The sequence below is a fragment of the Suncus etruscus genome, chromosome 15 (assembly GCF_024139225.1).
Source record: "Suncus etruscus isolate mSunEtr1 chromosome 15, mSunEtr1.pri.cur, whole genome shotgun sequence".
Taxonomy (NCBI): domain Eukaryota; kingdom Metazoa; phylum Chordata; class Mammalia; order Eulipotyphla; family Soricidae; genus Suncus; species Suncus etruscus.
The window spans coordinates 20,937,958-20,948,970 of record NC_064862.1 but is presented as its reverse complement, the minus strand read 5'-3'; the positions used below and the strand labels follow the sequence as shown (position 1 = coordinate 20,948,970).

Sequence of the window (11,013 nt, the reverse complement as noted above, 5' to 3'; positions counted from 1 at the left end):
CAGGAGTGATCTGAGCTCTTAGCCAGGAGTAATCCCTGAGCATCAAACAGGTGTTGCCCAAAAAAAACATAAATAAATAGTACATTCTGGGAATAAAGAAATAGTATAGGGGTTAAGGTACTTAAATGTGCCTTGAATGTGGTCAGCCTTCACTTGTTCCCTGGCCCTACATGGTCCCAAACACAAAGCTGGAAGTGACCAGAGCTTAGAATGAGGAACAGTCTCCAATAACTGCCTAGTGTGGCCTTGTGATTTATAAATGTTGCACTGAGCAGTGTGAGAACACTCTTGCCTCTCATTCAAGGGATCCCAAGTTTCACATAGTTTCCCATTTCTCTTTCTTGGCCCTGTTTAGAAACCCTATAATGGGTCCAGAGAACAAGGGGGGGGGGGCACTGCCTTGTGCATTGCTGTCCCAGATTCAATCCCCGCATCCTCCCAAAATGGTTCCCTGAGCACTCCCAGAACTGATTGCTGAGTGAAGAGAAGGGAGTAAGCCCTGAGTACTGCCAGCTATAGCCCCCCCCCCCCCCCCCCGCCAAAAAAAAAAACCAAAAAAACAAACCCTGGGCCCGGAGAGATAGCACAGCGGCGTTTGCCTTGCAAGCAGCTGATCCAGGACCTAAGGTGGTTGGTTCGAATCCCGGTGTCCCAGATGGTCCCCCCTGCCTGCCAGGAGCTATTACTGAGCAGACAGCCAGGAGTAACCCCTGAGCACCGCTGGGTGTGGCCCCAAAAATAAAACAAAAAACCCTATATCCTATGCCTTGCTGTATCCTTGGATATTGGGGTCATGGAAGAAGGTAGGTGCTGGAACGAGAACTCTCATGGCCTTGTCCTCTCAGGGACCAAGTAGCAAATTCCTTGTCTAGAATCACTTCTTTTCACCTCATCTGTTCTGGAGACTTGTTCCGAGCTGGACATGGGTGTTGGCCCCCAGACTTGACGAGGGTTTAGCCAGAGATTTCCAGTCTCACTGTAGAAGGAAGTCTCAGAAGACCACTCCCCTGTGACACGGCAGCCATGCAGGGCATTGGGGGAGTTAGGTCAGGCCACTTGTGTGGAACTCACCGTCCCCTTTGCTAACAGATACGGTCCCGAGCCAAAATTGAGAAGATCCGAGCAAGCCTCTTCAACAACAACGACTTAATTGGCCTGTCAAGTTTGGACGGCGAAGATGAGCTGATGGAAATGTCGACAGAGGAGATCCTCACCGTGTCTGTGGTGAACCAGAGCTTGTTTGACACTCAGGGGAGCCCAGGGCTGGAAGACTATTTCAATGATAAGTCCATTAAAGGTAGGTTCCAGGGGTTTTCATAAATAGATGATTAACATTTTTCCTGTTTTTGATTTTTGGAAAGGAAGGGGAACCACCTCCCCCCCAACTCATTTCCCTTCTTCGGGCATCTTCCACTAAAGAGGCCTCTGGAGGTGTGAGTGTGGGTGTGGAGAAGCAATGCTCAGGGAGTTAGTGGGAACCACTGGTGGGACATAGAAGTTTGTGCTCAGCTAACACAATGGGCGCACCCAGCAGAGCTCTGGGCCTCCTCGAGGCTCTGTGCTCAGAGATCACTGCTGAGCTTCTGTGGTCAAGTCCAGATCAGCTACATGTCAGGTAAACATCATGCTAATTCTCCCCATGACTTTTGGGATAGAAACTGTTCAGGTCCTTCCCACAAAACTCTACTTTGTCATTGTGGCAGCTCGCAGGGGTCTCCCCAGGAGACAAAACCTGGGAGGCCAAAAGCTTGCCCAGGCTCATTCAGAACGGAAGCGGAGTTTCCTTCCCTCCTGCTCTCTTAATGTCTTGAAGTAGTGTTTGGAGGTTTGTTTGTTTGTTTTTTTGTGGGGGTGGGGTGGGAGCCATACCTGGCAGCACTCAGGGGTTACTTCTGACTCTGTGAAATCCTGGCTCTCAGAAATCGCTCCTGGCAGGCCCAGGGGACATATGGGGTGTTGGGAATCGAACCAGGGAATCAAACACAGGTTGGCTGTGTGCAAGGCAAATGCCCTGCCGCTGTGCTATCACTTCAGCTCCTCGAGTTTTCTTTATATAGGTCTTTCATATCTTTTTTTTTTTTTTTGGTTTTTGGTTTTTGGGTCACACCTGGCAGCATTCAGGAGGTATTCCTGGCTCTATGCTCAGAAATCGCTCCTGGCAGGCTCAGGGGACCAGACCATATGGGATGCTGGGATTCGAACCACCGACCTTCTGCATGAGAGGCAAACGCCTTACCTCCATACTATCTCTCCAGCCCTGTCTTTCATATCTTTAGTTAAGCTGACTCCAAGGTACTTGATTGTAACACCAAATTCCTTGTGTTGTCATTATCTTTCTCTAAATTTTTTTTTTTTTTTTTTTTTTGCCTCACCTGTCTGAGCTCAGGGCTTATTCCTGGCTCTGCTCTCAGGAGTCACTGCTGATGATGTTTAGGGGGCCATATGCAGTGACAGGGATGGACCCAGCCACGTTGGCTTTATACAAGGCAAGCATCTTCCCTGCTGTACTTTCTCTTTGGCCCTGACACTTTGATTTTGTTTTTGTTTTGTTTTGGCAATACTCTGGCAATACTCAGAGGTTACTCCTGGCTATGCACTCAGGAATAATTTCTGATAGTCCTCGGGAGACCATATGGGATCAAACCTGGGTCGTTCACATGTAAGCCAAGGGCTTACACCTGCTGTGCTGCCTCTCTAGCCCCCCACTTGTAATTTTTTTAGGGGTCAGAGATTGGTTTCGGGCTACACCTTTGGAACTCCGAAATCACTCCTAGAGGTACCCAGGGTGTCTCATGTGGCTGGGGATGGAACTGGGGTCAGTGGTGTTGAAGGCAAGTGCCCACCTGCTGTCCCCTCTCTCCAACCCCAGCTTTCACTTTAAACTGCTAATAGCTCCCAGAGCTCTGACCTCTCTTTCCATTGTGGTGGTTCCTCACATCCCGGGCCAAGTGCACCTGCAGCCAGAGTGAAGATTGGGCCTTACTCTCAGCTGAGTGCAGACACAGAGGGGACAAGTATAAAAGAGCAGCCTGGCCCTAAAGTGGCATTCAAGGGGCTAAGGGTTGCAGGACAGATTAAAGGAGTAAGCTTCGAAAGCTGTATCACCAAGGTGTGTCTCAAAGGGGGAAGCAGGCACTGATGGACAGCTTGATTCCTGATCCCTGGCACCACTGGGAACAATCCCCAAGCAGAGAGCCTGGAGTGACCCAGGGCACCGCCTAGGATGGTCCCCAAATCCAGACTCCCCTAATCCTAGTGACACTAATCATCCCACTAACAGCCTGGCTCGTGTCAGATGCACCAATACAGCGCTGAGTTCTCCTGCCCTTGCAGCCGTCCAGCAGAATGGTTTTATGCTGACTGTGCTGTGCCGTAACAGGAGAGAAGCTGGTGCCCGGGGCCAGAGAAGTGCTGACAGAGATATTTAAGAGCTGTGCCCACTCGGAGCAGACGCTGAGCCTGACGCCAGCGAAGCCCATCAAAGTCTCAGACATTTACCTGAGCAAAGAGCAGATCAACTCTCAGACGCCAGGCAACCTCCTCCACCTCTTCTTCACCAACGTCCGGCCTCCCAAGAAGGTGCTGGAGGACCAGCTGACACAGGTGGGTGCGCTGTCCATATGGTGCCCAGATCCTGGTGCCCAAGATCGAGCCTGAGCCCCTGCTGCTCTGGGTGCCCACAGATCCTGAGGAAGTACGGCGTGCCGAAGCCCAAGTTCGACAAGAGCAAGTACAGCAAGGCGGGGAAGGAGCAGCATGCTGTGAAGGTGGTGAGCACCAAACGGCCCATCACCAAGCCGCCCGCCAAGGACAAGGCCGTGCTCAGCACTGTCAGGTGGGTACCTGGGGGTGCCGGCCTGAGAGAGGCCGCACGGTTCACTGTGACAGTTCTTTCGGTCCTCAGTAACTTCAGGAGCTAAAAGAGACCATCTAGTAGCTGAGAGAATCCCATCCACCATCCATGAGTGCAGTAACACTCGTGCAGTGAAAAAGCTACTGAATGGGCAGGACTCACTTAGAAAGCTCTTCGGGGCTCACACTCTGCAGTGCTTGGGGCTCCTCCCAATTCATGCTGGAGTTCACTCCCACTATACTCACAGGACCATGCAGTTTTAGGGATTGAACCCAGGCCACCTGCATGCCAAGCGTGTACTCAACCACTGAGTATGTGGTATCTCCAGCCCCTGAAATGTTGACAAATTTCAATAAATTTTTTGTTTTGTTTTTGGGCCATACCCAGTGGCACTCAGGGGTTACTCCTGGCTCTGCACTCAGGCATCACTCCTGGCAATGCTTGGGCACCATATGGGATGCCAGGGATTAAATCCAGGTCAGCTGGATACAAGGCAAGTGCCTTTCACACCTGCTTATCTCTCTGACCCCAATTTTTCTACTTTGAATTGATGTCTTTTTCACAGTAGTGTCAATGCTTACTTTTTTGATATATTGTTTTAGTACTTGGGGCTGGAGTTGCAAGTACTTTGTGCACCGCCAATCTCTGTTCAATCCACAGGAGACCCGCTAGCATGGCCAGGAGTGATCCCTGAGCACCACAAGTGTGGCTCCAAAGTAAAAAACCAACACCATCACTTATCAAAGCAAAGGTGATCTTGGACCAAGGGTTAATACAGGCAGGAAGGCCTTCCACGGGGCTGCAGTGTCGCAACCCTAGTACAAATCTCTGGTGCCTCATACTGGCCCCTGAGCACAGAGCCAAGAATAGGACCCGAGCACAAAAACAATGAATAAATTTGGGACCTGGTCGGACATTTTCTTGCAAACAGCTTGTCCAGGTTCAATCCCTATCACCCCAGATGGTCCCCAGAACCCCCCAGGAGTGATTCCTGAGAAAAGAACCAGAAGTAAACCCTGAGCACTGCCAGGTGTGCCCCCCCCCCAAAAAAAATATATCCAGGGCAGGGAAAAACAGCACATGGTTTTAGTCCCAGCCATTTCAAACACAGAGCAGAGTTGTCATGTGCATGTGTGTGAGGGTCAGAGGGCAGGTGACATTGAACTGTCATTTGCTCTGCAGCAGGACAGCCTTGAGTGAGAAGAAGCCCACTGTGAAGCCCAAGTCCCCAGAAAAGAGCAAGCCAGATGAGAAGGACCCAGAAAAGTCACCCACCAAAAAACAAGAAGGTACGTGAACTTTTGGAGCCTGCAGTGGGCGTGGAAGCTTCCCGGAGCCGCGTGCGTGCGTGCGTGCGTGCGTGCGTGCGTGTGTGCGTGCGTGTGTGTGTGTGTGTGTGTGTGTGTGTGTGTGTGTGTGTGTGTTCATGGGTTCAGAGAGAAGTCGTGTGGGGAGACCTTTGTGCCCTGGCCTGACCCCACCAGTCACCCACGCACTTCCCCACCAGTCCCTGAGGAGAAGTACCTGACCCTGGAGGGGTTTCACAAGTTTGTCGTCGACCGTGCCAAGCAGGACATCCGCAGCGTCTGGAGAGCAATTCTCTCCTGCGGTTACGATCTTCATTTCGAGAGGTAAGATGGTGCCACCTAGTGGCTTGTTCGAAACTTCGCAGCCACTAGAGTCGGTGTCGTCTCTCCCCCACCTCTCCCCAGAGAAAGCTTCCTTTGCTTCTCTCCCTTGGGAATCCTTGTGAGCGTTGAAGTGGTTTTCCAGATCCCATGGGGTGGGGAAGCAGACCCAGGACTCTTTTCCTCAGACCTGGATTAGAAATCTTATGGTTTGCTCAGGCTACCATCACAGATACAGACAATTCAGCCTAGAGAGCACTAGCATTGCATTTAGCTGACCCACGTTGGTTTTGGGTTTTTTTGTTTGTTTGTTTTGAGCTACAACCAAGAATGCTCAGGTGTTATTCCTGACTCTACACTCAGGAATTATTCCTGGCAGTGCTCAGGGGACTCTGGGTTGCTCGGGATTGAACCCAGGTCAGCCATAGGTAAAGCAAGCGAGCTCTCTGCTATGCTACTGTTCTTACCCTCCCCGACCAATTATTTTTTCCTTAAGGAAAGGAAGCATGTAGCTTTGGGGTTTGTGTCGAGAAGTAGAGTCAATGACTGTCCCTTTTGGCCGTCTATCCTGGCAAGCCGAACCTCTAGTGCGGAGGCTGGCTGGGTAGTTCCCCGGGGTCAGGCCCGGGGGACTTCCCTGCGCCTCTGTCTCCCCAGGTGTGCCTGCATTGACGTGCGCCATGCCCACAAGGCCTCCAGGAAGTGGAGCCTAGAAATGGATGTGGCATTGGTGCAGTACATCAACCGGCTGTGCCGCCACCTGGCCATCACCCCAGCTCGGCTCCACCCCCACGAGGTGTACCTGGACCCTGCTGATGCCTCCGACCCCAGGGTGGCCTGTCTGCTGAGTACGTGGCTCCGTGGGCAGGCGGGCCCCATAGGGCTGGTGTAGCGGGGCTCGGGATCTTGACTGCCCCCTGTCGTGCAGACGTGCCTATCGAGAGCCTGCGACTGCGCTTTGCCCTGCTCCAGTCCCTCAATACCACCCTGGAGACCTTCTTCCTGCCGCTGGTGGAGCTGCGCCAGACGCCCATGTACACACACAGCATTGCGGCCCTGCTGAAGGAGGCGAAAGGTTAGTGCCCGGCTGATGGGGACAACCCCGGAGGCAGAGGGACAATCAGATGGGGAGGGCTTCTCAGAAGAAGAGTCAAGCCGGGGAGATGGCATGGGGAAGGCACTGTCCATGCATGCCACCAGCCTGGTTTAATCCCTGGTGCCGCTTAGGATCCCCTGAGCACCCTTGGGTGTGAGCCCAAAACAATCATGGGAAATGCAGAGTCCCTAGACCTAGACCTGCACACTTTAGGCAGCTGCCCTGGAAACGCAGCCCTGTGTGGCACTTCCCATCCCAGCATCCCAGGACAGCAGTGCCTCCACCAGTCACTCTGGGCTCTGCAACGTGTCTATGGAGAAAACTCCCGCCTTCCTCGGTACCTCCAGGGGCTGGAGAGACTGTCCCAGCACCACAGAGTGTCTCCTAGTCCCATCTGTGAGCCCCAGGATTACTCCTAAGTACCACGGGCTGTAGCCCCAAATGAACCAGAGAAGGACTGTCCTCATGCCATTGTTTTCTGTAGCTCTGCATCCCTCCACAGTGGCGCACCCCGGCCCGAGGGCAGGCTTGGTAACTGAGCACAGAACCACCAGATGCAGCCCCCAAACAGAGATAATAGTGGACAGACACACAGGACTGGGGGGTGCACATCCCCTATGAGGTGCCCAACCCGGGAACACCACCCTGAGCATCATAGGAGGGAGACCTGGAGGCTCCCAAATTGCAGGGCACCCTATGGTCTCTGGCATCCCGGGGGGAGCATCATTGAATCCTCAGGTCCCAACATTCCACCATTGCTGCCTGGCTGGTCGAGGTACCAGAATCGTGACTGTTTCAGAAAAGAGTCACTCCCTGCTCTTTATGCCTTGGGTTTGCATCTCTATGTGATGGGTACAGAGTGGTATGTTTACAGAGTTCTGCGTACCAAAGATGCCAGGGTTGGTGCTGGAGCGATGCCCCCGCTCTGGCCCATGGCAGGGAAGATAGAGACCAAGGGAACACATGCCTTCCATGGGGGAAGGGGTCGCCCTTACAGCCTCTCCTCCATTCCTTTCTTCAGGGCTGATCTTTTATGACACGAAGGTGGCCGTCATGAACCGGGTGCTAAATGCCACCGTGCAGAGGACAGCCGACCACGCCGCCCCTGAGATCACTCTGGACCCTCTGGAGATTGTGGGAGGTGAGCTGGGCAGGAGGAAGACACAGGGTGAAGTGTCTGATCTTTGGCTTTGCTGTGCATGGCTGCCCCCTCCAGGGTGGCCTCAGGAGCAGAAGGAAGGAAACACAGGATTTGGCTGGAAAGAGGCAGTTGTTGCAGGGCCGAGAGCAGGCCAGATGGGCAGAAGTGCAGCAAAGGTTGGGCTAGTCTTGCCTTGTGGGGGCAGAAGGCAGCTCCCCGAGAGGTCTCATCCACTCTCTTGCAGGGGAGATCAGAGCATCCGAAAACTCCTACTTCTGTCAGGCTGCCCGGCAGCTGGCGTCCGTGCCATCCTCTCAACTCTGTGTCAAGCTGGCTAGTGGCGGCGACCCCACATATGCCTTCAACATCCGCTTCACGGGCGAGGAGGTGCACGGCACCAGTGAGTGGCCCCAGGCAGATGCTGTGTTAGGATGACAGTCCAGGCTCACCCCCCTCACCCTGCTCTGCACCAGCTTCACAGAGCAAGTAGGGAGTGTGTGGGGGACAAGCTGAGCGAAGAGGGATGACCGAGGATTGAGGCCCAGGTCCCTCTGAGCCTCTGAACTGAACTGAAGATGTCTGTTGGGTCTTAAGCCAGCCGGGAGGCAGTGTGGTTCCCCTCTATCGGTGAAGCTGGCTGGGTTCCAGCCCTCAGGAGTTTCCTTCCCCTGCCCCAGCCATGGGGTGCAGGGCAGACCTCACACCACAGGGTCCAACTGAGACGCTGCCCTCTGCCCACAGGTGGGTCCTTCCGCCACTTCCTGTGGCAGGTGTGCAAAGAGCTACAGAGCTCCTCGCTGTCGCTTCTCTTACTGTGCCCCAGCTCCGCTGTCAACAAGAACAAGGTAACCTGAGACCTGTACCTGGAGCTGTGTGCCCCACCCCATCCCACCCCTGCTTCCTGCCAGTCAGACCCTCATTGCTCTCCACCTCCAGGGCAAATACCTCCTGACCCCGAGCCCCATCACCTATGGGGAGGAGCAGCTGCTGCACTTCCTGGGGCAGCTGCTGGGCATTGCCATCCGTGCAGACGTGCCGCTGCCCCTAGACCTGCTGCCCTCCTTCTGGAAGACGCTAGTGGGTGAGGCCCTGGACCCTGAGCAGGACCTGCAGGAAGCTGACATTCTCACCTACAATTACGTCAAGAAATTCGAGAGTGTGAGTGAAAGCCCCTTCTCGGTCTGCAGGAGACAGAGCCAGGGGTGTGCTGGGACCCTTTTAGTCACTTCCCTGGCCCATGTCTGCTCGGGATCCCCAGTGGGCAGCTGGCCAGGCTCTCCCCAAGAGATCGTGGTGCCAATTGTTTGCCGACAGGCTGGTTCCAGGGCAACAGAAGTCAGAGCCATCTGAGCAGCAGCCAGTTCACTTGCAGCTTTGAGCCCGAGGACATTACAGTGGGAGGGTTCTTGGTGTAGTGGCACAGAGGATTTTGAGGCCCTGGGGACCACCAGGCTCAGCCTGTTAAACTCTGTCCAAACCCCCGCCCCATTCCAGTTTAGTTCTCCAGAGCTGGGAGAACAATGGGAGGGCTGGAAGGTGATGGGAATGAACTTTTACATGGCCCTGGCACACACAGCAAGACCCCAAGAAATGTTGGACACCTCTCTTCTTTTTACATTTTTTTGTTTTGTTTTTGTTTTTGCTTTCTTGGCCACATCCATTGATGCTCAGGGGTTACTCCTGTGGGCTAAGGTTATGGTTGTTTTCTTTTCCTCTGCCCTCCCCTCCTCTGCCCCTCCAGCCCCCCCACCCCACCTCCTCAGGGGTTATTCCTAGCTATACGCTCAGAAATCACTCCTGGCTCAGGGGACCATATGGGACTCCAGGGAATTGAACCCAGGTCTGTCCTAGTTCAGTGGTGTGCAAGGCAAGCTCCCTACCGCTGCGCTGTCACTCCCCAGTGATATCACTGTGCTGTCACTCCCCACACCTCTCTTCCTGGGGGAAAGCAGTGAGGTGTCTGCTCCACAGGGCTTGTGGGGGCCTCTTACACCCCCATTTCAAAGTGCTGCCAGCCTTGGGCTGGCCACTCACTTCCTCCTTTGCCCAGAGCCCAGTCATCTCCCATGGGTGGTGCGCCCCCTCCTGGAAGCTCTTTACAACAGGGCTGTGAGGGAAGAAAGAAGAGCCAGCCCCAAAACCCTGAAACCTACTCCACCCCACATGGAGCCCCAAAGGGAGCCCCAAGGGGTGGCAAGCCCAGAACGTGCTCTCTCACAGCCCCACCGCAGCCGGACCATTTCCCTGGGACCCCCAGAGGCCTCCCAGGAACCTCGGGCCTGGCTCTGGGCAAAGCTGCCACTGGAAGGCAGCCAGGCCAGATGCTGCTCTCAGCAACAGGGTCAGCTCTCTGGCCAGAGGAAGACCCTGCCCTTGCTTGGCCTGGCAGGCAGCGTCGGTGTGAAGTTGCTGGGCAAGGCCACAGGGCGTTTTGGGGAACCTGAACTGCCAGGAAAAATCACCCGCCCCGGATGCAATGCCCGCAGCTCCCACGCAGGGGCCCTGTGACGCCCGGACTAGGGCAGGCTCTCCCTGGGGCAGCCAAGGGGACCTTGTGCTCTCAAGAGCCAGCCCGGTCTGCCCTGCAGTTGGGAGGAGGGGATCTGCCTCCATCCATCAACCCACCCACTCTGGGCACCCCTGGAGCCGGGCAGGGGTGAGCTCCGCCCTCCTCTGCCCCCAGATCAGCGACGAGTGCGAGCTGGAGGCGCTGTGCGCTGAGATCGCGTCCCAGCACCTGGCCTCCGAGAGCCCCGATGGCCCCAGCCGGCCGAGCTGCAGGTTCACCTACCCTACGATGACCGGCCATGAGGTGGAGCTGTGCAGCCGAGGCCGCCACATCCCCGTGGCGTGAGTGGGGCGCGGGCCGGGGCAGTGAGGGTCTGAGATGGGCCGGGGCAGGAGGTGCCGGGGATGCCCCAGGCTCTCCCCAGGCCCCTTCAACCTCCCGGCCTTCCCCCACCCCGCAGCTGGGAGAACAAGGACATCTACGCGGCGGCCATCAGGAGCCTGCGGCTGCGGGAGCTCCAGAACACCGAGTGCGTGTCGGCAGTGCGCGCCGGCCTGGGCGCCATCATCCCGCTGCAGCTCCTCACCGCGCTGAGCCCGCGAGAGCTGGAACTGCGAACCTGTGGCCTCCCGTCCATCGACCTCGAGTTCCTCAAGGTGCTGCTGCCCGCCCCTGCCCTGCCCTGCCCTGCTGGGATCGATGGGTGGCAGTGGTGGAACCTGGTTGCTAGGCCAGTGGGGCCACCCAGGGAGACTCCACGGGGAACTGGCAGGCCTCTGCCGGCCT

At 55.5% G+C, this 11,013-nt stretch overlaps 1 protein-coding gene across 2 annotated transcripts in view; it reads left to right on the top strand.

Moving 5' to 3' along the window:
- The window catches only part of HECTD4 (HECT domain E3 ubiquitin protein ligase 4), a 168,525-nt gene that overhangs the window by 155,930 nt on the left and 1,582 nt on the right, over positions 1-11,013 (top strand). For both annotated transcript variants that reach the window (XM_049789310.1, XM_049789309.1), the window contains exons 62-74: positions 1,090-1,297; positions 3,380-3,603; positions 3,684-3,835; positions 5,036-5,142; positions 5,361-5,484; positions 6,139-6,329; positions 6,410-6,556; positions 7,599-7,718; positions 7,963-8,118; positions 8,460-8,563; positions 8,655-8,876; positions 10,402-10,568; positions 10,688-10,883. In XM_049789310.1, the coding sequence (XP_049645267.1) occupies positions 1,090-1,297; positions 3,380-3,603; positions 3,684-3,835; positions 5,036-5,142; positions 5,361-5,484; positions 6,139-6,329; positions 6,410-6,556; positions 7,599-7,718; positions 7,963-8,118; positions 8,460-8,563; positions 8,655-8,876; positions 10,402-10,568; positions 10,688-10,883 (2,118 nt within the window). The remainder of the gene's footprint in view (positions 1-1,089; positions 1,298-3,379; positions 3,604-3,683; positions 3,836-5,035; positions 5,143-5,360; positions 5,485-6,138; positions 6,330-6,409; positions 6,557-7,598; positions 7,719-7,962; positions 8,119-8,459; positions 8,564-8,654; positions 8,877-10,401; positions 10,569-10,687; positions 10,884-11,013) is intronic.